The following is a 26858-nucleotide window of genomic DNA, read 5'->3' on the forward strand; positions in this document are numbered from 1 at the left end:
TTCATATTACCAGCTGTATGAATCATTTAGAAATCAGGATTAAATTTGTCCAGAAAATCCATTCTGCAATTTTTTGTACTAATCTAGATAAGCTGTCCACAGATAGAGGAAAACTAGTGATGGAGCACATCTTCAAACTGCAAGAGTTCTGTAACAGTATGGTTAAGCTTTGCCTAGATGGGTATGAATATGCTTATCTGAAAGCAATCGTCCTCTTCAGTCCTGGTATGTAATTATTTTTAACTTAAAATTTTCTTCTTTTCTGTGACAATTGAGATCTGAGTATTTACAGTGTATTTAAAAGTTATTGTATTTTCCAAAATCCAAGCTTTCAGTTAAAGTGTGGGAGAGAGTGATTTTGTATGCAAGTTCATAAATTTCTGACATTTTAGTTCTGTAGCTGCAACAAATGTGTGAACCTGTTTTAATTTTAATTAGGTGCTAATTTAAAATCTAAAAGTCCTCCTTCTCCCAGTCTACCAAAGGTTCCATCTTCACTGAGAATTTTAGACATTTCTCCCAAAGTTGCGGTAGCACCAGCGCAGCTCAGCAATTGCTAGCAACACTAGAAATGATAAGGCAGATTGACCAATAGTTTTTACCATCATGTTCTCTAATTCTGCTTCTTGAGAATCAGTTGGAGAGGGGAGAGACTGGAAGGAAGAAAGACTTAGGAGCACAGTTCAGGGGTGACATCAGATAAGTAAGTGAGGGGCAGGCGGGACTAGGAGATTGGGACAAAAAGCCTTTGAGGGAGGGAGACTGAGACAGGATTGAGGGACATAGAGATCAGATGAGGAGCTTGGGAGCGAGGGTGAGGAGAGACGGGTTTGTATTAAAAGAATGTTAAGGTTGCAAAGTCAAGCATTCAAAAGTTAGAGAATGTGAGTATCATGGTTGCCTGTGCAACCTTGATTTAGCTGCCTTGTGCATATGTATTATGATACAGTCTAATTATATGATCACATACCATTTTTTCCATAGGACACCTGCTGCATTCAGTGCACAGGGTGGACCTGCTCTGGGGATGATTCAGTGTTGTGTAGTAAAGGATACTGTTGTCTGTAGGACTCCTGCCTCATTTGTTGTGGAAGTTGGAATTGATGTAGTGAATGATGCAGGGGATAGCAGGAAGAGAAAGGATAGTTTCATGGTTAAGGATGTTGAATGCTGTCCTAGAGAATGGGATTCTATCCCTGCCTCTGTTGGAGTTCCAGTGTGGTGGTAGACAGGTAACTTACACCAAACTTTTCACAATTTGTCACTAATTGTATGTTTCATATTTTCTGGAGGCCCAAAATGAGACCAAGAGGCCTGATTTGTGGAAGTATTGATCGCTCTCAGCTGCCACATAAGACAATGGAAGGTGTCCTTTGAATGTATAAACTGCTGTATAATGCTTTGAACAATCAGATTCTAGTTACGTCAAATGGACATTCAAAATTAGTGGATACTTCTGACCTTAATCATTCTGTTCCTTAGTACCCCAGGTGTAAAATAGGGGGTAACACCACTCCCTCATCTCGCAGGGAGGCTGTGAAATTAAATTAAATTAATGTTTGTGAAATATTCAGATAATATAATGATCAGCAACATAGAAAACCTCATGAAGAAATAAATAATTCTCTATTCAGAGCCAGGGTTTGAATAGTGTTCAGTAAGTAAGGAGAGGTGGAAAAGGAAGTGGCACACATTGAAAAATGAGGATGAAATAAAATATTCAGTAGCACGGTCTATCATATTCACTGTTTGAGGCAGAGGTCCTGTGGAAGTAATGTTTGATCAGGTAATTAAACACTGTATCATACTACATACACAGAAGGGGGGCAAATTAACCTTAATTCTGGCTTTTCTTAACTTTTGAGTGCTTGACTTTTCTACTTTAACATTCTTTTAATGTAGTCTTTTGTGTGTAATTTGATTTACACCAAGATATTATCTCCTGACTCCAGGATTTTCATCCATCGTTTACAGATCCAAAGATTTATCATAAAAAAGAAAATAACAAAAATTGCTATATGGAAACATGATCTGCCAGGTATTTTTCTGTATTTAGAGCAGTTTTTTACTCTGATATTTGCTGAGCAAGTCTGCAGTCTGCTCATTTTTCTCATAAATGTTCTAAAAGCAACAATAACAAGTATGTCTTCTCTTTGCTCTATCTTTCCTGAAGCTGATATCCAACAGAGGTGAATTTTAAAAAGTCACTAAATCCCCTTGGATACCGCTCTGTCAGTAGTATCATTATTTTAGCATCTATGCTAATAGCATCATAATTTGTATCCTCTATTTGCATACGATTTCTGTGATAATGAAGGCTTTATTTTATTTCAATAGATTGTGAGTCTTGAGGAATAGACAGCAGCTGCTGTGTAGCCTTTACTATGCCGTATCTATGAATATAGACAATAAAGGCAACAGTAAAAATACAGTGGTTATATCTGTCATACAGTACCTCATTTTATATTATTTAAACACCAGGAATTCATTATACTTAAGCATTCATCATTCAGAGTGGAAAACATCCTATTTTCATGTTAAGGTTTTTCCACTGTCTTCCACCTATTACACCCAACACTACATACACACACAAACAAGAACTGGAACACTGAGTTCAGGAACCAGGAAACAAACAGGAACAGGAAGAAATAAACAGGAAGGCCCCCCACTACCTCTCTTCCACACCGATCATCATACTGTACCTCTACATTCTTCATGACGTTACCTATACAGAGCCCCAGTGTAGGAGTCACATGCCTAATCATGGAAGCTTTTCAGACAGCAGATGGCAGTTATGGGATGCACTCAATTTCCTCAAGTCCAGCGTTCCACAGACAGCATGTATAAATATCCTCCCTCTTCAAAGAATGGGGTTTAAAAGAGATGCCTCTTATCTCACAAAGTTCTGTACTTCAAATAGGCATGAAAAGGTCTCAAAGTACCATAAGACTGTACTCTAGAATCTGCTGCTACAAGAAGCTTTGGTAATGCAAGAGTCTGATAAACCTTCCTTAGACAATAGACAATAAGTCTTCCTTAGTGCTAATGCCTACCATAAAATCCCAGGCTAATGATGCACATTTCCCCAGCTAAAGACCTGAATTCTTCAGATGGAGCCAAAGAAGGCACATCTTCTGGCACTGGTCATTCTAAAAAGCTGTACTGTGAGAGAAAGAGATGCTCTGGCAAGGATCCCACAATGTATCTGCTCCAGGTTGTCATATGGAAGGGCCATTGTTGGATCCATGGTTCCTGCCTTTTCCAAGATTGGTGCTATAGATTTCCTAAAACTGAGAAAACCAGGTACTTTCCCAATCTGCTGCAGCTCCACCTCAAAGGGAACTTGGTTTAGGTACAGGAAAACTTTTAGAACCTTAGTTGTCTGCCTGGACAATTCCAAAATTAAAATTTTACCCAGTTGTCATCCATACATGTACTGGGTACCTTGGGGCTTTTGATCCTGTGGTTCCCTTCCTTTTTAAGTGGCCTCTGTGATGAGATGATGGAAGACCAACATCTCCCCCCCCCCCCCCCCGGTCCTCCCCCCCAAGAAAGCCTTCTCCTACAAAGAAGGTGACGGCCTCTTCAGAGATCCCTGGGATTCCTCTATTTTAAATCTTCAAGAGTGGTAGTTTTTCCTGATTTGAAATCAAATGCATTCTCTCTGAGGAGCAGGAGCTGGCAAGGCAGTCCTAGGAATTCCTCTTCTGTGAGTTATGCCAAAGCGTTTCAGGATTTGGTGGGTAGAATTGCTGTGATATTGGTATTCCAGTGGCAGTTTTGTCTAACAAGCCACATACATTTTTTGAAATCCTGGAGTACAAAGAGTATAAAATGAGCTGGTTAAAGAGGTCTGGAATCACTCTTCCTCTGCTGCTTCTGCCTCAAGGAAGCCAGATTCCTTTTACCAGGTTACCAGTGTGGGTATCAGTTATTTTTCCAATATTATACTCTGGGCCATTTGTGAATTCTGCTGTAAATGACAAATCTAGAGCTGGGACAGTGTCATCAAAACATGGGCACAGAGAGACCAAATTGCTAGAGTTATGGCCAGATAAGATGTTTTGTTCTAGTCCAGAGCTGTTACTTGAACCCAGTATGTTCCCCAAACCAAGGAATTTCTGGTCTTATACCAGAAAGGCTAGTTGTCCAAATATTCTCTGCAGCTTCATTTGTTATCATGGACACTACAGCCAGGTCTTTGGCTATGGCTGTCATGTTGAAGAGGTATTTCAGGCTCAGGAATGGTTGTACCAGCAAACACAGAGACAATCTGGGAAGCCCTTTTGTTTTCAGAAGAGAGAAATGGTGTTCTTTTCTGCCTCAGTAATTTCATCTACTCGTGGCGCTGCATGTTAGCAGCAAGTTTGGGGATGTGCCAGAGAGCCTTTTCTACTCTAGTCTTTTGGGATTCTTTGTTTCCGTATTTACAGGCATGACAGACCATTTCTTCATGTAGCTGAGTCCTAAAGATCATTGGAAGGGGTTCTCCTTGGAGTTCATAGCGTGGCAAACTTGGTCTACCTTCCATTTCCTTTTTTTTTTTTTAATTCCTCTCATGAAAAACTAGTGGGAGAAAAGGACATATTGGAAATGAAAACCGCCCTGGAAGAAAGGTACCAGAAAGAAGTTCCAAAAGTAAAGGCCTACCCTATTTTGAGCTCCTTATATTGAACAGGGGTATAGAAGGAAAGTGACTGAAAGATACCAAAGGAAAGTAAAATTATCTGTTTTTTCAAGGGAGCATAATCCTTGCTCTAGAACTTCAAGGCTGATTTGTGTCCTTGATATTTAATATGCTTGCTTTTACATTCAGATAAGAATCACAAGAAGTACCTCAGTTTCGTGAGAGGTTCAGCAGTTGCCCCCATGATATTCACCAAGTGCTTGATGGTATCTGCAACTCATCTGACTCATCAAAAGTCTTCCTATGGGCACAGCTGGCTCATAAGAGCCTAGCCTTACAGAGGGGTAGTTCATGCCTTCTGGTACGCTTGCTTCTCTATCCAAAAATTATTCATTTACTCTCCCAGTGTTGATATATCTTGCTTCAACACAGCAACAAGGTGATGCAAACATGCCTCAACAGCCTTTGCTTGACAGCATGACTGCTAGGTTTTAGGACAGGATGTTTTGTCCTTGTCTAAAGAGATCAAGGCAGTGGGAGTGTAGAAAACATTTCACTGGAAAGTTTTACACTGTAAAGTGCAACAGGTTTTAAAAGTTTGCTCAGATGTCAAAGGCTTGACCTAGTTTCCTGTGTGTTTCCAGTTACTTTCTTCTGACACTTGTGTTGTCAGAAGTATCCCTGGAAGTCTTTTTTAACTGGAAAGGAATGTTCATCCAGTCAAGTTATGAACTAGCTGATGTTTGTGCCTTCAGTGTCTCAAGGCTAACTGACCTAGTGGGATGGAAGCTTCAGTGGGAATGTATTATCTTATGCCCCTATCTGAAATCTGCATGGCTGCTACATGGAGTTCAATTCATATGTTCGCAAATGGCTTTTCTTTCCACATGGTATCAAGAATACACGTTAATATCAGCAAGGCAGTGCTTTAGTCATTGATGAACTAGCAAAGTGCCTCAGCCTGCCTTTTTAGGGATATCATTACTAGCTAACATCCTGTAGTTGGGCTCTGAAAGTAATGTCATGAAGGAGAAAGGAGGAGTTACTTCCAGCGGTAACTCATGTTCTCGAAACATGTTTCCTCTGCGCAGTCACACTTGACCTTCCCTTCTGCTGTTTACTTTGGAACCATGCTTTATAGATGGCTTATGGAGTTAAGAAATTGAGGGATCATTCACAGGACAGGATGTTTATACCATTGAGCTATGAAATATTGGGTTTGGGGGAGTTGTAGCACCTTCCAACCCAATCCGAACCTGATGGCACCTGATTACAAGTGTCAGGTTCAGACTGCGTATAAAAACAACTTGATGCTCTCTGGGTTGGCTCAGGTCATCTCCAATCACCTCTTCCTGCCTGTGGGATTGGTGCAGTGATGGCTGTGTGCCCTACTCGTGTTGGCTGCTGTCACCTCACTCCAGAGCACACACAGGAGAGTGAGGCAACAGTGACTGACAGAAGCGGGGCATGCAGCTGCCGCTGCACTGACCTCGTAGGCAGGAGGTAGCTGCAGATGAATCGCAGGCACAGGACAAGGGACGCAGACAGTGCACAGCATGCCAAGCTCACAGGACAAGGCATCAGCACTGACTCACGTTCGGGGGGAACTGGCCACCCTTCAGATGTGCAGAGCTGAACCAGCGCGGGGAGCAGACAATGGGCTGGGAGAAATTGGTGTGCAGGAGGGGGAGAGGGATTGGAGGGCAATTAGTTCCAGCAGTTCCAGAGAAGAAATAAAGTAAAGGAAATGGAGTCTGGGATGGCGGCCAGGCTCCCTGTAATGTTTAAGCACACAACTGTCCAATGAACTGTCAACGTATCAAAATAATGCTACTATGTTCTGTTGCAACACAGTAACTGGAGCCAAGATCAAATGTGAATGAGATTATGGACATAGTTTTACACATGGCAAGAACGGCATTTGCTTGGACTACTAGAGCAGTTTAATGTATTCATCTGGGCAACTTAAATGAAATAGGTCTCTGTCGTCTAAGAAAAGAATCCAAATAAGGGGAGGTGCCCAGCATCAAAACTGTCCGAAAACACCCAGAAGTTGCTACAGTAGCAAAGTAATTAATTGGATGGTTGCCCCAGATGGGCTTTGTTGTTTTTGTTGTTTTGTTGTTTTTGTTTTGCATCGGAGCAGGTATAACAATATAAATTGTGTGTCAGATCACCCAGGTCTAGAAAATGTGATACAGATTGAAAAGTTTCAAGAAAAGGCTTACATGGAGTTCCAAGATTATGTAACAAAAGCATATCCAGATGATACTTACAGGTATGTAAATTATATACATCACATGCTTGATTTTTCTTTCATTTCTTCAGAGCTTCAGTTACCTTGATTTGAGAAATATTTCATTTTAAGAAATGTGAGAATCAATCAAGTGAAAAGTGTTGCAAGCTACATATATTGAAATGCCTGTTAATATCTGTTTGAGCTAATGTCAACGATGTGACTGGTTATAAATTAAATACTGGATTAATTTAAAACTTGATCTGTCTTCCATACATACAAAAGCTTAATACTAGACCTCCTAAGAGTTGAGCTTTTATTGAACAATGACCAAAAGTGTAATCCTTTATAATTTTTTTCTTATTGATAACAGGATAACATCAAAAGGAAGCCTCGTTTTGCCTATTAAACTGTAATTCTCTTTTGCCAAATCTGTTTTTCAGGCTATCTAGGCTTCTTCTCCGATTGCCTGCCCTCAGACTGATGAGTGCTACCATCACAGAAGAGTTGTTCTTTGCAGGACTGATTGGAAATGTTCAGATTGACAGCATCATCCCATATATCCTAAGAATGGAGACAGCAGACTACAACTCTCAAATTATTGGTCATTCTGTATAAAGATGGAAAACAAGGATTCTATGCTGTGATGACGTAAATGTACATCACCATGCTAGTTATGGCATACTGTCTCCAAGAGATGGCAAGAAGCCTTCCCCAGCAACTTTTAAAAATTTAAAGAAGGCTAAAATTCCTCCTTTCCAGTACATTTGGGAAATGCTGCAGAGTGTCTTGAGGGATACAGGATGACTTCCTTTTTTCTTCTGGTTTTCAAGGACTTGTAAATTATCTGGCATTTAATGAAAATCAAAAATTATCCACTGTATTTTTGTAGATAGATGAACCTGGAATTTTGTTTATGAAGTCCAAAACAAATAGGAAAATCCAGCCTGGTGAAGAAGAGTGTTGACTGAATTAAGGTGTCACTTCTTAATTTTAGAAAAAAATAAATTAACCTTCTTCTCTGAGTTGTGTTTTCAGTGTTTTTTGCTATAATTCATTCTCACTGATACAATGGAACATGATGGTCAGAAATCCTAAAAAGGTAAAAATATTTCAATTGAAGTGAGACCTTTGTAATCAACTTCATTTTTCTTTCAGCTACTTTGAAAAGAGCTGAAGTTCTTGTTTTATGAAGTAGTTGGTACCATGAAAAGGGCAGAGAAATTATAGAAAGCATGCAGATTTTTTAAAAAATATTCTCTTGATACCTCGATGCAGCGGATCATAGTCCACCTCCATTATTGGCAATAAGATTGATGCTATTCTGAATGTCAAGAGTTTAATATGTTCTAGTATTGTGTATTGGCAGATACTAGCTATTTGTATTGTACAGTGGGAAACTGACTAAGAATAAACTATTTTCCAAAATAGTTTATTACTATATCAGATTTCTGTTGTATTTTTCTAACTAAATAAGTTTCTAGTACTGATTGAACCTAGAGTACACTTTGTTCTGTGCCTGGTGGGCCATGATTCTTCTATTTATCATGACCTGAGGCCCTATAATGCAGGTTCTTCTGTTCTCTCCACCACATTCTCTCTCTCCCCAAAGGTTTGAATAAATCTTTTCATTTCTTGTAATATAATTTCATGCTTCTGATCAGGAGCTAAGTTTTCTTAGTAGGGGTAATCTTAAACAATAAAACAGATAAATGAATAAAGGGATTTTTATTTTTATATTCATTTTGTTCATTTACCAGCATTTATTTTAACTGTTGCAGTTATTATTGCACTTTGGTGTCTTATGGGCTTATTTAAGGAGTGAAGCTTGCTTTGAAGTTTACTGCTGCTCAGATAAATGTACCAGCTTTAATGAGTTTCAGCTCAAGCCCATAACTTTTTTGTCTAAACAGACACATTTTTCTGGTCAACAGTGTCCACAGATTCTCACATCATTGCCATTCTGATTGTTTTCAGTTTCATGCTGTTGAATAGCTTCTGCTGTCTTCAGTTAAATTTGTCTGAGCTATGTTGATGTTGGATAGAAGGCTGGCTAATTTCTTTCCCATTTTGTTACAGTCCAGTAACATCAGTTGACGTACTACTGAAAATTAAACTCTGAAAATTACTACATCATGGGCGTTAAAGGTATTTTTAAAAAATTCTCTAGCTTGACAAGTTTTTTGGGGATGTCCCCCACAACAAATACTTTATTTATTTTCAGCGTTCAGTCTTCATGCAATCTAGCTAGTTTGCATCTAGTCAAGACTTGTCAACCTATGGTCTTTACCAGCCAGTAAAGAATGGCCTCTTTGCCAGTTGAAGGATAAAATGGTTTGCAACAGATTTATAACTTTTGATTTAAGGAAAAAAATTGATTTTTAGTATAAACCGTTTGAATGGAAAAGTGAATAGTTTTGTACATTTCAATTAAAGATGGGAGCACTGTTCTAAATTCAAAATAATTTTTTCTTAAAAATATTTATTGTACAGTGTGCTAGATTATGTTTCTTACTGGTATATTTCCTGGTACTGCTTATAGTTACATTTTGAATAGTTTCAAAAGAACTTCATTGTAATGTCAACTGCATTACAAACCAATCTTGTCCTCTTAGTACATTTGTTCTGTGTCTTCTGTCTTCAGTGTCACTGAAAGTCATTTGTTTGCTTATTCCATCCCACATCTACATCTTACTGGTAGTTCAGTTTTAATATAAGCATCAGAATGTTGCAGTGATTGTCTTGCTGTTGTATAAAAGCTACTGTAAATGTCTTGAAACCTGACTAAAAATGTAAATTCTATTTTGGCTGTATTTTTTAAAATAAATTGTAACTTTTTATTATAGAATAACAATTGCAATTACCTATCAATTTGTAGTATTTTATATGAATTGATAAATAGACTGTGACAGTGTATTCAATTTCTTATAGGGTGTCTGGGTACACTATTGTTGTGCAATGTAATATTGTCAATAAGAAGACATTGGGACAATGCTAGTAATTTGGTATATCTAACTTTGCCATTAACACTTAGTTTCTCTATCACTTAGCTGTTAGCTTATGAGTTTGCATACATAATACATCTGATAATTTATTGTAAAACTTTAAGCAGTATCCTTAGCTTTTAAAGCACTATACATTGATAATTATAGAAACGTGCCATTATGAGTTCTGGTAATGGTTCATGTCACAAATTATAATTTATATTTCAGGATGTTTATTCAGTGCCATCAGAAGTAAAAGACTGGTGAATCAATTTTGGATAAGAAGTAGGACATTGCTGGATTGGAAGTTTGTTTTGATTTAAGACTGTATTACAAATTATAGTAGCAATTCTAATTTTGGTCTTGGTTTTATCTCAGTTTTAAGTGTTCAAGGACACAATAGTTCTTGGAGAAATCATTAAAATGCTCAAGGTCCCATTTTTACCATTGTGGAATTGGCCTCTTGATCCATCTCTTGTTACAGAATTTAGCTTCTCACTGGTAGCTTAAATATTAAAAAAATTAAACTTCTATTACATTGCAACCAAAAGACAGTCTTCTGAATGTAAACTAATGTGTCCACCAATGTGTGCTGGTAACCTGAAACAATAGCCCAAGGAAATAAATGGCAATTCATTCTGAGGAGCGTGAAGTCTGAAATATAGTTATGACAATATAAGTGTCAAAGCTACCTGTTTCGCTGCCCATCATCTTTGCAGAAACATCCAGTTAACGTGTTTATTCCTCATTTGTTGGGAACAGTGGTGGATGTTGGCATTTGAGTGGGTTGCCTAATTGCAAGAGGAGGGAACAAGGGATCTTACCCCAAAAACAAAACTAAAGCTGTGGCTCACTCTGGCCCTAGTGCCCACCTGATCTCAACCCCTGCTGCCAGGTCCTGTTCCCTATCCCTGCCTATCTCTATACCTTATCTTTCATCTCTGCTTCCTAATCCATTTTCCCTCATACAGCTTTGTGCTGACCTAAGAAGGGAAGAAATGAGTCTGGCAAGGAGCTTTAGGGAAAAGAGTGAGCCTCTGGTGAATCATAGGAAGCTTGTTGGAGTGCAGCTTCTCTCCAGCTTTGTCTCCCCTGGCTTATTTCCTCCCTCAGCAGAAACTCCACAGTTTCTTCCATGAGATGGTCTGTGTCATACACATCCACTCTCCCTCGGTACCTCCCCTGTTTGTTCATACTCCCCCTAACACTTCCCAAAATATTTTCTACATCATCCCATCACATGCACCCTGCCTTCTCCATGGGCTCACTCCTGTTTCTCTAATACAATACACACACAGCCCACACCAAGCCATGAATGCCTCTGGACAACTCTCGTCCCCCCTCTGATCTTCCTCATACAGCCCTGTTTCCCCTATCCCCAAGCACTCAAATGCAAAGCCCTAGCTTCAACTTCATATTTGTTAATTTACAAATAACACATCACAGACTTTTTCACTACATGCATGCCCATAAGAAATATATCATTGTCTGAAAACAGTTACGGTTTTGCATTTCAATGTAATTGTTAGATATTGGATGTGTGCATTGTGGCATGATTCTGTGGTGGAATTGAAAAGGAGTCTGTTGTACATCTCTGGAATTTGTTGTTATGCTTGAGTATTGTAATGTTTGGGTAACATTGAAGTTGAAGATGCTGTGGCTGTTGATACTGGCTTAACTAGCAATTGCTCTGATTTTTAGTGATTGGGTTGTTAGTAAAAGTTGCTCAAATTAACTTCCTAAATTAACTACGAGTGTGGGGATGGGGTGGGAGATAATATAGTTCATTTCATTTATAGCAGAACACATGAACTGGATATAGGGATTCTCCTTGTTAAATATTCTGAAACCTTCAGATAGTTGGAGTTTGGGATAATTGAGAGAGCCAAACTGCCAGGCCCGAAAGCCTATCTTCATATCAGCTTCCATAATTAGAAATTATTTGATTATACGATTAATTAGCAAGATAATGTGGTTGAGGTAATACCTTTTATTGGACTTAATTCTATTGGAGAGAGAGAGAGAGAGAGAAGCTTTCAAGCCAGACAGAGCTCTTCTTCAGTTTTGATAAAGATACTCTGAGCACCACAGGTAAATGCAGGGTGGAACAGATTGTTTTAGGATTGCCAGATTTCTAATGCCTGAAAACCAGACCCGCTGCTCTTCCTCTTCTCCCAAGGCCCTACCTCTTGCTCTGTCTCTTCCCTCGCTCACTCCTCTTCCTTCCCTTCTGCCCCTGTCATTTTCTGCTCTCCCTTTCTCCTTGATGGATCCTTTCCACCTCCCTCCCCCACCAGCTGGGCTCCCTCCAGTCAGCGCCTCCTGCCTCCGGCTTGGGAGATGCAGGTATGAAGTGGCCCCAGCTGAGCAAGGGTAGTGCGGGTTTATGACCTGTTGCCTCTCTTTCCTGCAGCTGAAGATGGGGGGGCTTATGTTGTCACCCAAAGTCCCTAGGCATTGCAGAGAGGGGCCACTGCTTTGCCTCTTCCCCCATATCAGCCCAGGAGGCTGTTGTGGCTGCAGAAAAACCTGGTGGCCACATGCGGCCACGGTGGCTGCATTTGAGAAACGCATCTGTTCCACTCTGCACTTACCTGTGGTGCTTGGAGTATCTTTCCCAGACCTGAAGAAGAGCTCTGTGTGGCTTGAAAGCTTCTCTGTCTCTCTCTCTCCCTCTCCCTCTCCCTCTCCCTCCCCAACAGAAGTTAGGCTATGTCTACGCTGCACTTTTGTCGGTCAGGGGTGTGAAAAAAACCCACCCCAACCAACAAAAGTTTTACTGACGAAAAGTGCCGGTAGAGACAGCACTTTATCATCAGGAGGCGCTTTCCCTCCGACAAAGCCCCTAATTGGAGTTGGTTTTATTTTGTTGGCAGAACTCTCTCCTGCTGACAAGGAGCAGGTACATTGCATACCTTACAACAGCACAGTTGTCCCACTGAAAGTTGCGCAGTGTAGACATAGCCTTAGTATAATACAAAATATTTCCCCACCCATCTTGTCTCTCTAATATCCTAGGACCAACATGGCAACAATTACACTGCATACAACATATTATTAGATTGGCAGGCAAACCCAAAACTGCTAACTCTGCAGCTTCTATTGCAAAAAAGTTAGATGCTCCACAGGACTGAAGCTCATTCCCTGTGGAGCTGCTTAGAAATTGTGCCCTACTAAACTTCACAAGAGCTCTGAGATCTAACTGTGAAAAACAGTGAAGCTGTGTGTGTCATGTTGTGGGTAGGGGGAGTTCTCGTATTGGAAAGTGAGGGCAACAAGGCAGAGTTCTGTTTTGAATTGGAACCTTAAGAATTTCTAGACTACCTGACATATGATTTTAGAGCTATCAGTGAAGTATTAATTCTAATTTTTCAAATGTTTATTTTTAACATCAGATCCAAATTTTATGACTTTCAAACAATTGTGTGTTTAACTACAACATTCCAATTATGTTTCAAATTAATGACTGTATTAAAAAAAACTATCTAAATGCAGTTGTTGGCATGGAAATAGATTTATGTTTAATGATGCTTCCATATAAAGGGATTGTGTGGCTTTAATTCATGTTTGTAAAAGTACATTCAGATCTTTGAATTAAAGCTACTGTAATTTCAAAGTGTTACTTGTAGAGTTATTTGAGTTCCTATCTCCCACAGGTGAACCCTTCTTTTAGATCTAATGTGCCAGCATGTTTGTATAAAATAGATTTGGAAATACATCGCTACCTCGATATAACGACACCCGATATAACACAAATTTGGATATAACGCAGTAAAGCAGTGCTGCAGGGGGGTGCACTCCAGTGGATCAAAGGAAGTTCAGTATAACACGGTTTCACCTATAACACGGTAAGATTTTTTGGCTCCCAAGGACAGCGTTATATCGAGGTAGAGGTGTATAATCAAAAGTGATGTTTTAATTTAAATTTGCTTAACCACTGCAACAAGATGCACAGTATCTTTCTTTCATGTAGTGGGCTCTTCCACCCTATTATTTTTGAGTGTTATTTGCTGAAATTGTTTCTCACCACCATAGCAGCAAGGGGGAAAGTGCTGTGTCTGCTAGCATCTGTGATGAGTTTAAAAACATAACCCTGTCAATTCCATTGTTAAACATTTATATAGAAATAAAGGGGTCACTTGTAAATATTTATACAGTGACAACTGATTCTACCTCTCAGAAGCCTCAGATACAGGTTTAGAAATAACACAGGGTTTGGGGAGACTTTGTCTTTCCAGAAATTATTTTTTTAGGGTTTTCCTTTTTTTTTTTTTTTTTTTTTAAACTTCTGTGTCACACAAATACTTACATGAACATATTTGAAAGGATTTTTTTAGATAACTAGAATCATTAGACTTTAATTTCAATCTTTGAATGAATCCACTTAACTTTTAAAAACACAAATAACACTGCTCTACAGCCAAAATGCTTCTGAAATAAATGTAGTCCAACTTTACTAATTCTGGATCACTGAGAACGAAAATGATGCTTAAAATTGTTGATTGGCTCTAGTTTTCAAGATATGCTATTGGGTCAGTATATACGACCCTCGACTTGGGAATAGCGGAGGAGAAGTGAGTTATAAAGGGAAGGGATCTCAATTTAAACAGAAATGACTACAATACATCTTTGACTGGATCTATGAATAAATCTATGACTGGATTTGGACAGTACTTGCTTTTTAGGCAAAACAATGAATGCTGCAATCTGAAGCTGGTATTGCATCATACATGATATGAATTGCATCATGTTATTCCTAGAAGTCATGGATGATGCAATCCTAACGAAGCTTACATCACTCTGCTGAACAAATTGCCCTATATCAGCTCTAGAAATCATCCAGTGTGGTGCTCTCTTATTTGTCAGTGTTTGATTTTGCAAAGGGACACATTTCTGTTTAGCCAAAGAAAGCAGAGATGCCTCGTACTTGTGTGAACAGTGCAGATAACTTCTGCGATGTTTGTGGTGAAGTGACTTTTGCATCACAAAAGCGCAGTATAACCACTGTGGTTAAGAAAGCCTATCACCTTTATTTTGGCTGCAAAATTGGAGATCAGGACAAGAGGTGGGCCCCACACATATGCTGCAACACTTGTGCAACAAATCTTGGCCAGTGGTTGAACAGGAAAAGGAAATCTATGCCTTTTGCAGTGCCAATGATTTGGAGAGAGCCAACAGATCATAGCAGCAATTGTTACTTCTGCATGGTGCCTCCAGTTGGGAAAGGTGTGTCAAAGAAGAAAAAGTGGACTGTGCACTATCCAAACATTCCATCAGCTATACGCCCAGTACCCCACGGAGAAGGACTGCCGGTTCCTGATGCACCAGAATCATTCTCACTTCAGTCAGACGAGGAAGAGGAAGAGGATGAAACTTCTGGTCCTGAACCATCAACGTCACAGGACCCACATTTTCTCCCATCCTCCTCCTCTGAACCACACCTCATAACACAAGGTGAACTGAATGACCTTGTCAGGGATTTGGAACTACCCAAGAGTAAGGCAGAGCTGTTGGGCTCCAGACTACAGCAGTGGAATCTCCTGGCAGGCTATCAGGGCAAATGGAGCCCATCAATGCTTGCAGACTATTGCTGGACAGTGACGAGATGCTCCATTTAATGAATACAAGAGACAAGCCAAGAAGCACCGAGTAGACACTGAATAGGACTAAACTCTGTACATAATAGTTTTTTGCCTTTTGTTTCATAATAAATTTATATAACCCTTTTGCTGATTTTTAAAGTGTTACATAAACAGGACAGGTGAAATATTATCATGTAAAGCAACCATAAACATATGAAAAGACCTAGGTTTACAATTTTATAATTAAAACTCTACTATCTACACAATATACATAAGACATAAAATGTAAAAACTTAAATATCTTACAAACAGTAGCCAATCAGTTGTTTTAATTGTCATATTTGAATTCAGCACATCAAAATACATAATAAATAGCACATTTTATCTCTGAAGCAGATGACTTCCCAAAAATTGTAGACCAATGTAACAAGAACATCAAGGTTCTTCTTGTGTCTGTTGGGAAACCATGTGAAAATTGCAGAACTGTCTTAAAACCCTAGAGGTAAAGTAGAATGGGTGGAGTCATTTGTTTGGAGAAATGTCCAAGGTTAATGAATGGAATTAACTGTCATAGGATATTGAAGGTGAAATGAGGGGAGTTGTGATGTTTATAAGGGACTTGGTTTGCTAGACTTATGAACGTTCAAGAGGGTGGGCAGGACATGTGATATTGTCTTATTTTTCAGTCTTCAGTGTGTTTGAAGATAGTTGTTTCTCAGTCTAACCAGTAAATATTAAAGCTACTGATTAATACTGCAAAAGAGACTTTAGTGATTGCCAGATATCACAGTGAGAATTTATCTGATTTAATTGCCTAAAGTTAGTGGTAGGAAGTAAATAATAGAATGTGCGGAAATAATAGCCCAAACAGATAATGCTAAAGTCACAGTCTCTAGAAATTTGGTTTGATCTAATTAAAAAGAAAGAACTAGCACAAAGAGAAAATTAAAATATGATTTAAAGAAGCTATAGGACCTTTTTGTTGCTTGATCCCAAATACTAACGTCAAAGGCAAGAATAGGAGCAAGAGGCTGAAATGTTGCTGGTGGCATGTCAATCTGAGTTCTAGTTTTTTAAATTGGAGATCCAGATTTGTATCCCAAATCTGGTTGTGAAGGAGGTTGTGTCACAGTTTATTATATCAAAATCGTGGAGATCTGAAAACATAAAATTACAGAAGATAGAATACTCCAGAATGTTAATTTTAACAAGACCAATTGTTAAGTTTACAATTAACTGAGCATTCTTTTAATACATTCAGATTGTTTGATGAATGTTTCATAGGAGATTTAAATCTAAAAATGCAAATAATTTGATATAAGTGTATTAGTGTCTATGGGAACAAACAAGAATATGGGTCTCTAGTTAATGGAGTGGGCTCTTCAGTGCTGTGTTCACTTTTCAGAATTGGAAGCATAAATTTTGACAATATTTCATCTTTTTGTTTCAGGAATCACTGTGCTTATAAACTAAGGCTTTGTCTACACTAGCACTTTTGTTGGCAAAACTTTTGTCGGTCAGGGGTGTGAAAAAAACACACCTGACATAAGTTTTGCCAACAAGAGCACCAGTGTGGACAGTGTTATGTCCAGCAGGAGACACACTCCTGCTGACATAACTAGCACTGCTCGTTGGAGGTTGGTTTAATTATGCTATCTCCCGCCAGCATAGAGCAGCTACACAGGAGAGCTTACAGCCGTGCAGCTGTAGAGGTACAACTGTGCCACTGTAAGGTCCATAGTGTAGACATAGGTCTTGGATCTGCTGGCACAGTGGGGAGAGAAGGCTGTGCAGAACTTTGATACCTGTGATCAAATTTCTGATGGCTTGTTGGATAAGGGATATGAATGGGACACACAGCAGTGTCGTGAAAATAAAGGAGCTGAGGCAGGTGTACTGGAAGACAAGGCAGGCAAACCATTGTTCTGGGGCTGCGCCAAAGACCTGCTGCTTCTATAAGGAATTGAACACCATTCTCAGCAGAGACACCCTCCTCCACTGCCAAGAGCCCCATGGATACTTCTACAGGGCTGGACGTGGTGGACAGTAGACTCAACTCCAAGGACAAAGTTGTGGATGAGGTCAAGTTGGAGGATGATGTGGAGCACATGGCAGAGTTGTCTGGTGGTGCAGTGAGTCAGGACCTTTTTTCCAGTCCGGAGGGATCTAGCCAGTCCCAGCAGTCTGTCTCTCGCACACATGATGCAGGAGAGGAGAGCTCTGGTAAGTGATATTTTTGAGTTGATGCTGCTTGGTTATATGAGGTAGAGCTGTCCTTTGCTTTGTATATTCTAGAAGTGGGTGAAGGAATAAAAATGTACAAGACGTGCTGTGTTTGAGTGTGCTCCACATTCCCCTGTACAACTAAGCAGTGGCGTGGAACAGTGTGTTAAGGCACACCAAGATTTAATGGGAATCCTCCAGATCTCTAGGAAACTTTCCTGGAGGTATTCGCCAATCCTCTGCTGAAGGTTCCTTGGTGGAGCTGCTTTGTTCCTTCCCCCATTGTAGGAAATTTTCTCTGTGCAACTCAACAATCATCTGTGTAGGGACCAAAGCGCACACAGGCGAGCAGCATATGTACTGGCTTTGAAGCTGCACATGTGCAGGAAATGCACCAAGGAGTGAGATATCAGCTTTAGTGGCATCTGCCTGTGTAAATGGTGGCAGAATTTACTGTATCATTCCTAGTTGCCTGCACTGATTCCCTGCCCCATCTTGAACACCCAACTCCCCACCTGAGCTGAACTCACCATGTTTAGGGTGTTCACTGAGGTGTGCTTGCCAAAGGACAGTGAGAAAGTGATTCATATATTAAAAGTGTATTTTACCATAATGATTCAATGCTGCATGTAAACTAGCAATCATGCTTCTGTATATTGTTTCTTGTGCTTCTGCATATGTGACCTTCAGGGGAACCTCCTACACACTAGCGGAGTGCTTTCACTAGATAAGGAAGCGATGAAGGCAGAGCAAGCAGGACATGTTCCAAGATGTGCTCCAATCTTCAAAGGCTGAAAAAAGAGAACGGAGACACTGAAGGACAAATTTAAAATAGAAAGGCAGGACAGAAAGGAGGGTGAGGGAGTGCATTGTAAAGGGCCAAGAGCAGATGATGATGGAGCAAACAGAGATGCTGAAGTCTCTAATAACACTCCACGCAGAACACATGCGTGCTCACTCCCTGCCCCCAGATAGCTGGATTTACACACAGCTATGAGAACCTGCACTGTTATCTCCCTTCCCACTAAGACTTTTGTGAGTGTTAATTGGTATTTAATAAAAACAAACTCTCTGAAAGATAATCGTTTTTTCCTACATGTGGTGGTTGCTGCTGGTAGTAATATATAGTGGCAGTTTGATAATTTGCTGACTACAGATCCTGGTCAGGACTCATAATAATTTTCATGCAAGGCACATGTTAACAAAACTTGGCAGAATGCTGTATAGAAAGACACATTATGGATACTCATTGTCAAAATGTTTCCTCAAAGCCTCTCTGATTCAAATAGCCCTCTGTTGTGCCCCTCTAATAGCCCTGGTATCTGTCCGCTCAAATTCAGAAGCTGGGTGATCTGCCTTGGCACTTCACCCTGGGGGAAACTTTTCACCCTGAACCTCACAAATATTATGGAGCATGCAGCTGCTATGATCATGGGAATGTTTTCCTCACTTAGGTCTAACCTGTCATAAATGCCGTGCCATCATGCTTTTAATCTGCCAAAGGCACATTCTATGGTCATTCTGCATCTGCTAAACCTATTGTTGAAGAGCTCCTTGCTGCTGTCCAGGTTTCCTGTCTGAGGCTTCATGCGCCATGGTAGTAAGGGGTACAGCGAGTCTCCCAAGATCACCATGAGCATTTCAACATTTCCCACTGGAATCTTCTGGTATGGAAAGAAGGTCCCTGCTTGGAGCTTTCTGTACAGGTCTGTGTTCCCGAAGATGCATGTGTCATGCACTTTCCTGGACTGCCCTGCGTTGTCAGTGAAATGCCCATGTTGATCCACAAGCACCTGCAATACCATAGAGAAGTACCCATTTCTAGTGATGTACTCCATTGCAAGATGGCCAGGGGCCAAAACTGGAATATACGTTCAATCTAACCCCTCTGCAGTTAGGGAATCCCATTGTCACAAAGCCATCCACTATTTCAAGCACATTGCCAAGAGTCACAGTCCTTCGTAGCAGGATGCGATTAATGGCCTTGCACACTTCTTGTAACTCAGCCCCAAGCATTGACTTCCTCACTCCAAACTGATTTGCAACTAACTGATAGCAGTCTGGATTTGCCAGCTTCTACACAGATGCATGCTTCTCCACCAAGAGGCAGCTCTCATTTTGGTGTCCTTGCGCTGCAGTGCTGGGTCAGCTCTGCATACAGTTCCAGGAAGGTGGCTTTCGGCATCTGAAAGTTCTGAGCCACTGCTCGTCATCTGATACCTGCATAATGATGCAATCCCACCACTTAGTGCTTGCTTCCTGAGCCCAAAAGCAATGGTCCACCATGTTCAGCTGCTCTGGGGATGCCAAAAGTAATCTGGTGTTGTTTCTTTCCATGGTACACAGCAGGCCAGGCACCTCTGATTCCTGTTCAGATTGGGAGCTCATGATGTAATGCATGACCATCCGTGATGTGTTCATAAAAGTGACCACAACTACTCAGTAGAGAGCAGTGTGGGATCCATCCTTTGGAGATGAGCACATAATAAACAGAAGCCATTGGAAAATGTTGGGAAACGCAGTCAAAAGCCCATGGAGTGCTGGGACGGGAAGAACTGTATCATGGGACCTTAAGCCCACCCCCATGATGCACTGTGATCCCCTCTACCTTCTCACAACTTCTAGCTGCAAAAGGTGGTGAGTAGCACAGTGGGGTAGCTACCCACAGTGCACTGCTCTCACTGTCAATGCTAGAGCACCAGGGCTGGCTCCAGGCACCAGCTTATCAAGCAGGTGCTTGGGGCAGCAACTCAGGAGCGGGGCAGCACTTTCAGGTATTCGGCAGAGGGTCCCTCACTCCCACTCCGAGTGAAGGACCTCCCACTGAATTGCCGCAGATTGTGATCGTGGCTTTTTTTTTTTTTTGGCTGCTTGGGGCGGCAAAACCCCTAGAGCCGACCCTGTAGAGCACCACACGTGGACACGCTCTGCCAACAGAAGCATAGTGTGAAAATGCACAAGCAATGTAATTATACTGCTTTTTAATTGTCGACTTAATTTGCGTAAACAGAATTCTGTAGTGCACATAAGGCAAAATCCTGCATCATCTACTACCTTGTTCTTTCTCTCCCTAGCTGTAAAAATAAAGGGATTTTTCATTCTGAAGAAAGTCACACCAGTTTCTGATAGAGATTTTAGCTCTGACTTTCTGTCACTGTATGAAACTGACTATGAATATTGCATTGTACAGGCATCATACTCCAGGTCAAGGTAAGCAGGCAGTGCTCATCTGCACCCTCTGCTTAAACTCTCTTAGCCCACATCCAGACTAACCCGCGGCATCGGCGGGTTAAAATCGATTGCTCGGGGATCGATATATCGTGTCTAGTCTGGACGTGATGTATCGATCCGCAAGCGCGCTTACATCGATTCCGGAACTCCATCAACATGAACGGAGTTCCGGAATCGACATGGAGAGCCGTGGACATCGATGCCGCGCCGTCTGGACGGGTGAGTACCTCGATTTTAGAAATTCGACTTCAGCTACCTTATTCACGTAGCTGAAGTTGTGTATCTAAAATTGATTTTAATACCCTAGTCTGGACGTGGCCTTATGCTGTTTTCTAAACAAAAGCCGGGAGCGCGCAGGTAGGTAAGTACATGAGATCAGCCCTTAGCGTTGGCCCAGCGTGGTTATAAATCATAGGGGCTGCAAAGTTAAAAAGCTCCTGGCGCTAGGGTGCCGACAAAGCTGGGTGCCGGGGGCAAAGGCAGCGCCACAACTGCCCGGTTGCGGATGGATAACGATGAATCTAGGGACGGATACAAACATTAACCTGAGCAAAGAGAGGCCGTTACGTTTAACCCTCAGCGGCTCCCAGATCGCCCAGCGCTGACGGGGCGGGAGGACGTCACCCCGTGGCAGCGGCCTGGCTGCCCAGTACCGCTGCCCGCGCCGGGCTACTGCTGAGCAGCCCCGGCACCTGTCGCGCCAGCTGAGTGCGCAGCCCCGCCCACCGGAGGCGAGCCCCGCCCGGCGGTGACCTGAGGGCCCGGCGGGCGGGCGGTGCAGTCTGTCTGAGCCGGAACTGTCGGTTGCGGCTGCGCCCGGTCCGGCGGCGGCTGCCGCCAAGATGGCGGAGTACGTGCGCGTGCTGAGGCGGGCGCTGCAGCAGCTCCGGGGTCACGGCGGCCTCCGCGGCGCCCTCTGGCAGCTGCTCAGGTACGAAGCGCTCCCGCGCCTGGGGCCGGCATGTGACGCTCCCTCCACCCCCCGGGAACGGGAGTGACCTTGGGGCAGGGAGACCCCGACCTCTGGTGCCCAGCTCTGCGGGGGACTGGAGCGTCCCTCTGGCCGCGGGGGGCTCGTTTGTCTGGGGCAGTGCACGCTGTGCTGGCGGGGGCTTACTTGCTTTTGCTTCAGGCTCTCCTCCCCCCGGGGGGAGGCTGGTTTGATTGTGTGGCTAGTCTCTCTCTTCCCGGGGGTAGGGTTTCTAGACTTGTTACCGAGCAGCCTTGAAGTACTCCTGCCCCCCCGCCCAGCCTGGACTGGTAAATGAATTGTCGTGGTAAGGGAGGGTAAGCGAGCTCTGTGTTGTCGCTACTATAGTTTCATACTGACTGCAAAGCTTCTTTGTGGTGTTTCCTGCCTTGAGTGCCCCATTTTGCTGCCTAGATGACCTATTGAAGTCCCTTCTAGTTCTACACTTCTTGGCTGTGTCTCAGCGACAGCATATGTCGCTGGGGGATGAGTAAATCATCCCCTCAAGTGACATAAGCTATACCGACATAAGCGCCAATGTGGACATGGCCATAGAAGTGTAGGACTGGATGGGGCCTCAATAGGTCATCTAGGCTGGAAAATGGGGCACTCAAGGCATACTCTTGTAAGTGTCAAGATAGGGTCCATTAGAGTCAATTGTCTTCTGTCAGGTATAACAGCACATTTTCTTTCTTCGTGTGACTTCGTAGAGGAGAGCACTGCTGTAAAAGTTGCCCCATGGCCCCGCCACCTTTTAAACAGTAGTTGATAGATAGCAAGTGTGCACGATTCCCTTGAACCCAACACTTCACAGACCAAGTCTATAAAATGCTTTGATGAAACAATTTTTAAAAGGCCTAGCGGACATTCCCAAGTGGGAGCCTACTGATTCTCGAAACTTGAATTTGGTAACAAAACTATTAGGAGGTTCCTTCAGGTCTTGCTTTCTGTACCACCTCTTAATACTACTCGTTCTGGTAGTCATTACCTCTGCCAACATGATCAGAGAAAGGGTTCTAACAGCCAGTCTGCCTTGTACAGTACTCCATAATATTCAGGCCTCCAGCTTTCTGACTCAAATTGTATCTCTCTTAAAGGTTATCCTTCCTTCCCAGGGCTTTAAACTTCCTGGGTGTTTTTAGCTACTATTAAGACAGGACTAAGCTGTTTAGAAAGGCAAAAATGATTTGTGGCTTTTGGAGAAGTCTATGTGTCCAGCCATTTCAGCTCAAAGATAAAGTGGCAAAATGATGCATTCACTGCTGAGTACTATTTAGTGTTTTTGTGTCTGAATATCTTAGGATTCATTCAACTAGGGGAATGGCAGTCAGTGGCATGCATCTGAAATATTCCTTTATCTAAAACCTGTTGGCCTGCTACATGGAGTTTGGTTCCTATCTTTATGGATCATTATTTTCTTAATATTGCACCAAGAGCACAGTATGTCAATTGCTATCTAATCAGGCTCATCGGGAAAGGTGTAAGGATCTGTGGGGCTAGAACTTGGGACTGTTGGTCCCTGAGTGACAGCTGCATCCAGTCAATGGGCTGTGAGGCTTTTGGGGCCAACATCCACTAGATGTCTTGCTCACAGACATCCTAACTGGCAGAGCCTAACATGTTCTCTGATTGGCTTAGGCATGCTATTTAAGGTCTTGAGGAAACACCTGCAGGCTATCTGGTCAACTAGGCAGATCTCCATTTTGCTGCTGCAAATGAACCCTGCTGTGTATTCCTGATACCTTGCCTTACTCATGGTTTTTGGTCCTAGTCCTGCTCTTGAAACCTGGTTCCACTTCAGATTCCTGGTCCCCTGCTCTGCTCCTGAAATCTTGCCCTGCCTCTGTTCCATTAACCCTATTTAAGCTGGCTCACTTGGCCCCAACCAGTGCAGCTCATTGACCTCAACTCCAGCCTGATCCTATGGCATGACACTTGAACACATTGTTGTTTCTTGCCTTGATCCTCTAGACTTAATTTGGACCATGTCCCCTTTAACTCAGGCCCTGGCCTTGACCCCTGCCCTGTAGCTGGATCCTCATAGATGGTCACTGTTAGTTGGTGATCTGTAGCCGGTCTATATGCCATGAACAAGAAAACTGGATGATTTGCCCTCACTGAGCTACTCTGATGCTCCTCCTCCCTTCCTCTTTTTGGAAACTCTCTTTAAATAAGGCTTCTGGAGGTGGAGAGGAACTAAGTCAATTAGAAGGGGCACCCAATAACTGCAGGCTGTTGCTCTAAAAAGGTTCCAAGGATGCCTGGTTGTGCCTTCCACTTTTACAGTGTTGTCTCCATGGATGCAGTATATTCAGTGAACAGGGAAGTTGTGGAGATGGAGTCTTTTTGAGTTAAAGGTGAAAAGTTTTGGAAAATGACTTCTAAGCTCCATTTTACCTAAAATAGATTTTCTATGAAGTGACGGGTAATTATGTTCTGAATAAAATGCTCATGCCTGTCTCGAAGTATTGTGAATCTTGTTTGAATGTTCATGAAGGACTTTGAGAACCTCATCTGAAAGGCACTATGTTCTTTATTAGTATTTGCATGTTAATCTTGTTTTTAATACAATTCAGTTCCAGGATCAGTTCTTGTTGACAAAATGTATTTCAACCTGTAGTTTTCCTATAATATTTTGCATTATTGCAAATAACGCATGCTGGGTACTGTGAATATACTAATAAGGACCTGGATTGGATCACACAAATGGACTAAAATTAGTGGAGAGCATACAGTGTGTTCCTAATAAAGGATGAGGAAACTTGTAACTGTTTTCTTCCGTTATACTACCAACTTTGTAACTTTGCTGGGTTTCATATGATTCATAGATTTTTATGACCAGAAGGGACCTTTAAATCATCTAGTCTTTTCTTCTGTGTAACACTAGTGATTGAATTTCATCCAGTTACTCCTCTATTGAGCCCAGTAGTTTGTGTTTGACTAAAGTGTGTCTTCCAGAAAGGCATCCAGTCTCGAAGATCTTGAGAGAGAGAGATCTTGAGAGAGAATCCACCACTTCCCTCAGTAGTTTGAGCCAATGATTAATCAACCTCACTATTTAAAAATTTGTGCCTTTCTTATCATTTGAATTTGTCTGGCTTCAGTTTCCAGCCATCAGTTCTTGCTGTGCCTTACTCTGCTAGATTAAAGATTTAGTACCATGAAGGTAATTGTACTCCATAACTAAGTTACCCCTTGATCATCATCTTGGTCAATTAAGTTGATTGAGCTTGTGGAGAAGGTTAAGTAATGTGGTAATTTAATGTTGTTTTACATATGGGGTTGTGCAAAGTAAAACCTGTGGATGGACATGAGACAAGGTCTTAACATCTGAGGACTCTGTAAAAACCCGTTTGGATACCAGGAGCCATCCAGTAGAAGGAAAAGTGGGATTTTCTGGGACCTAGCTGAAGTTGCCAGGAATGGATTCTCAAGATACCAGAGATTAGTCCATCAGGGACTGTAGGCATCCAGGCTATCAGGAAGGTGGGACTGAGACCAAATTCAGAAGATGTAGGATGCAGCAGTTTCTGAGAAGGAAATCTGAACTGAGATCTGTAGTAAGACTTTCCTGTGCTTGAGAGGGTAAAAAGGGAACCTCTAGATGAACAGTGAATGAGTTCCTTCATTAGTTTAATTGTAAGTAACAAAGTAAGAGTTTGCTAATCAAGTTTGGAGTAGAGTTATAGTGACTGGGTTTTCCTGCAGTGGCCTTCAAAGAGCACCTAGGGACAGGGTCCTTGCAATAGGGAAGCAGAATGAGGGAACCTTCCAAGTGCAGAGGTTGGTGGTGGCAGCAATTATAGATTCCGAGGCCAGAAGGGACCATTATGATGTTGATGTCTGACCTCCTGTATAACACAGGCCATAGAACTTCCCCAAAATAATTCCTAGAGCAGATCTTTTAGAAAAGCATTCAATCTTGATTTAAAAATTGTCATGATGGAGAATCCATCACGACCCTTGGTAAATTGTTTCAATGATTAATTACTCTCCCCATTAAAACATTTACATCCTATTTCCAATCTAAATTTGTCTAGCTTCAGCTTCCAGCCACTGGATCATGTTACACCTTTCTCTGCTGGGTTGAAAACTCCATTATTAAATATTTGTTCCCCATGTAGATACTGATAGACTGTACAATCAAGTTATCCCTTAACCTTCTTTGTTAGACTCAAAGGCTCAATCTATTTAGCTTATCACCACAAAGCATGTTTTCTAACCCTTTAATCATTCTTGTATACTTCTCTGAACCCTCTCAAATGTATCAACATCCTTCTAGAATTCTGGGCACCAGAACTGGACACAGTATCCCAGCAGCATTTGCACCAGTGCCAAATATAGAGGTAAAATAACCTCTCTGCTCCTACTTGAGATTTTCCTGTTTATGCATTCCAGGAGTGCCTTAGCTCTTTTGGTCACATCATCAAGAGGGAGGGATAGCTCAGTGGTTTGAGCACTAGCCTGCTAAACCCAGGGTTGTGAGTTCAGTCCTTGAGGGACTTAGGAATCTAGGGGAAAATCAGTACTTGGTCCCACTAGTGAAGGCAGAGGACTGGAGTCAATGACCTTTTAGGGTCCCTCCCAGTTCTATGAGATAGGTATGTCTCCATATATTATCCCACTGGGAGCTCATGTTCAGCTGATTATCCTCCATGACCTCCAAATCTCTTTCCGAGTCATTGCTTCTCAGGTTAGAGTCCCCCATCATATAAGTATTTGTTGTTCCTACATGTATACATTTATATTTAGCTGTATTAATACACACAGTTTCCTTACATCCAGTTTACCAAGTGATCCAGATTGCCGTGAATCAACGACCTGTCCTCTTCATTATTTCCCACTCCGCCAATTTCTGTGTTATCTGCAAACTTTCAGTGATGAATTTTTCTTCCATATTATGTTAAATAGTGTAGGACCAAGGACTGATCCTTCCAGACTCACTGGAAATACATCTGGTTGATGATGATTCCCTGTTTGTAATCACATTTTGAGACCTATCAGT

At 41.7% G+C, this 26858-nt stretch overlaps 2 protein-coding genes across 5 annotated transcripts in view; both read left to right on the plus strand.

Annotated features, from left to right (window-relative positions):
* NR2C1 (nuclear receptor subfamily 2 group C member 1) overlaps nt 1-8600 on the plus strand; it is an 89811-nt gene extending 81211 nt beyond the window's left edge. For all 4 annotated transcript variants that reach the window (XM_030548525.1, XM_030548528.1, XM_030548527.1 and 1 more), the window contains 3 exons: nt 88-225; nt 6800-6905; nt 7307-8600. In XM_030548525.1, coding sequence (XP_030404385.1) covers nt 88-225; nt 6800-6905; nt 7307-7481 — 419 coding nt within the window. In that variant the 3' untranslated portion in view covers nt 7482-8600. The remainder of the gene's footprint in view (nt 1-87; nt 226-6799; nt 6906-7306) is intronic.
* A 13091-nt stretch (nt 8601-21691) lies between these two features.
* The window catches only part of NDUFA12 (NADH:ubiquinone oxidoreductase subunit A12), a 40014-nt gene continuing 34847 nt past the window's right edge, over nt 21692-26858 (plus strand). Inside the window, exon 1 of the mRNA XM_030548530.1 lies at nt 21692-21814. Coding sequence (XP_030404390.1) covers nt 21726-21814 — 89 coding nt within the window. The 5' untranslated portion in view covers nt 21692-21725. The remainder of the gene's footprint in view (nt 21815-26858) is intronic.

Source organism: Gopherus evgoodei, chromosome 1 (genome assembly GCF_007399415.2).
Source record: "Gopherus evgoodei ecotype Sinaloan lineage chromosome 1, rGopEvg1_v1.p, whole genome shotgun sequence".
In the NCBI taxonomy this organism is placed as follows: Eukaryota; Metazoa; Chordata; order Testudines; family Testudinidae; genus Gopherus; species Gopherus evgoodei.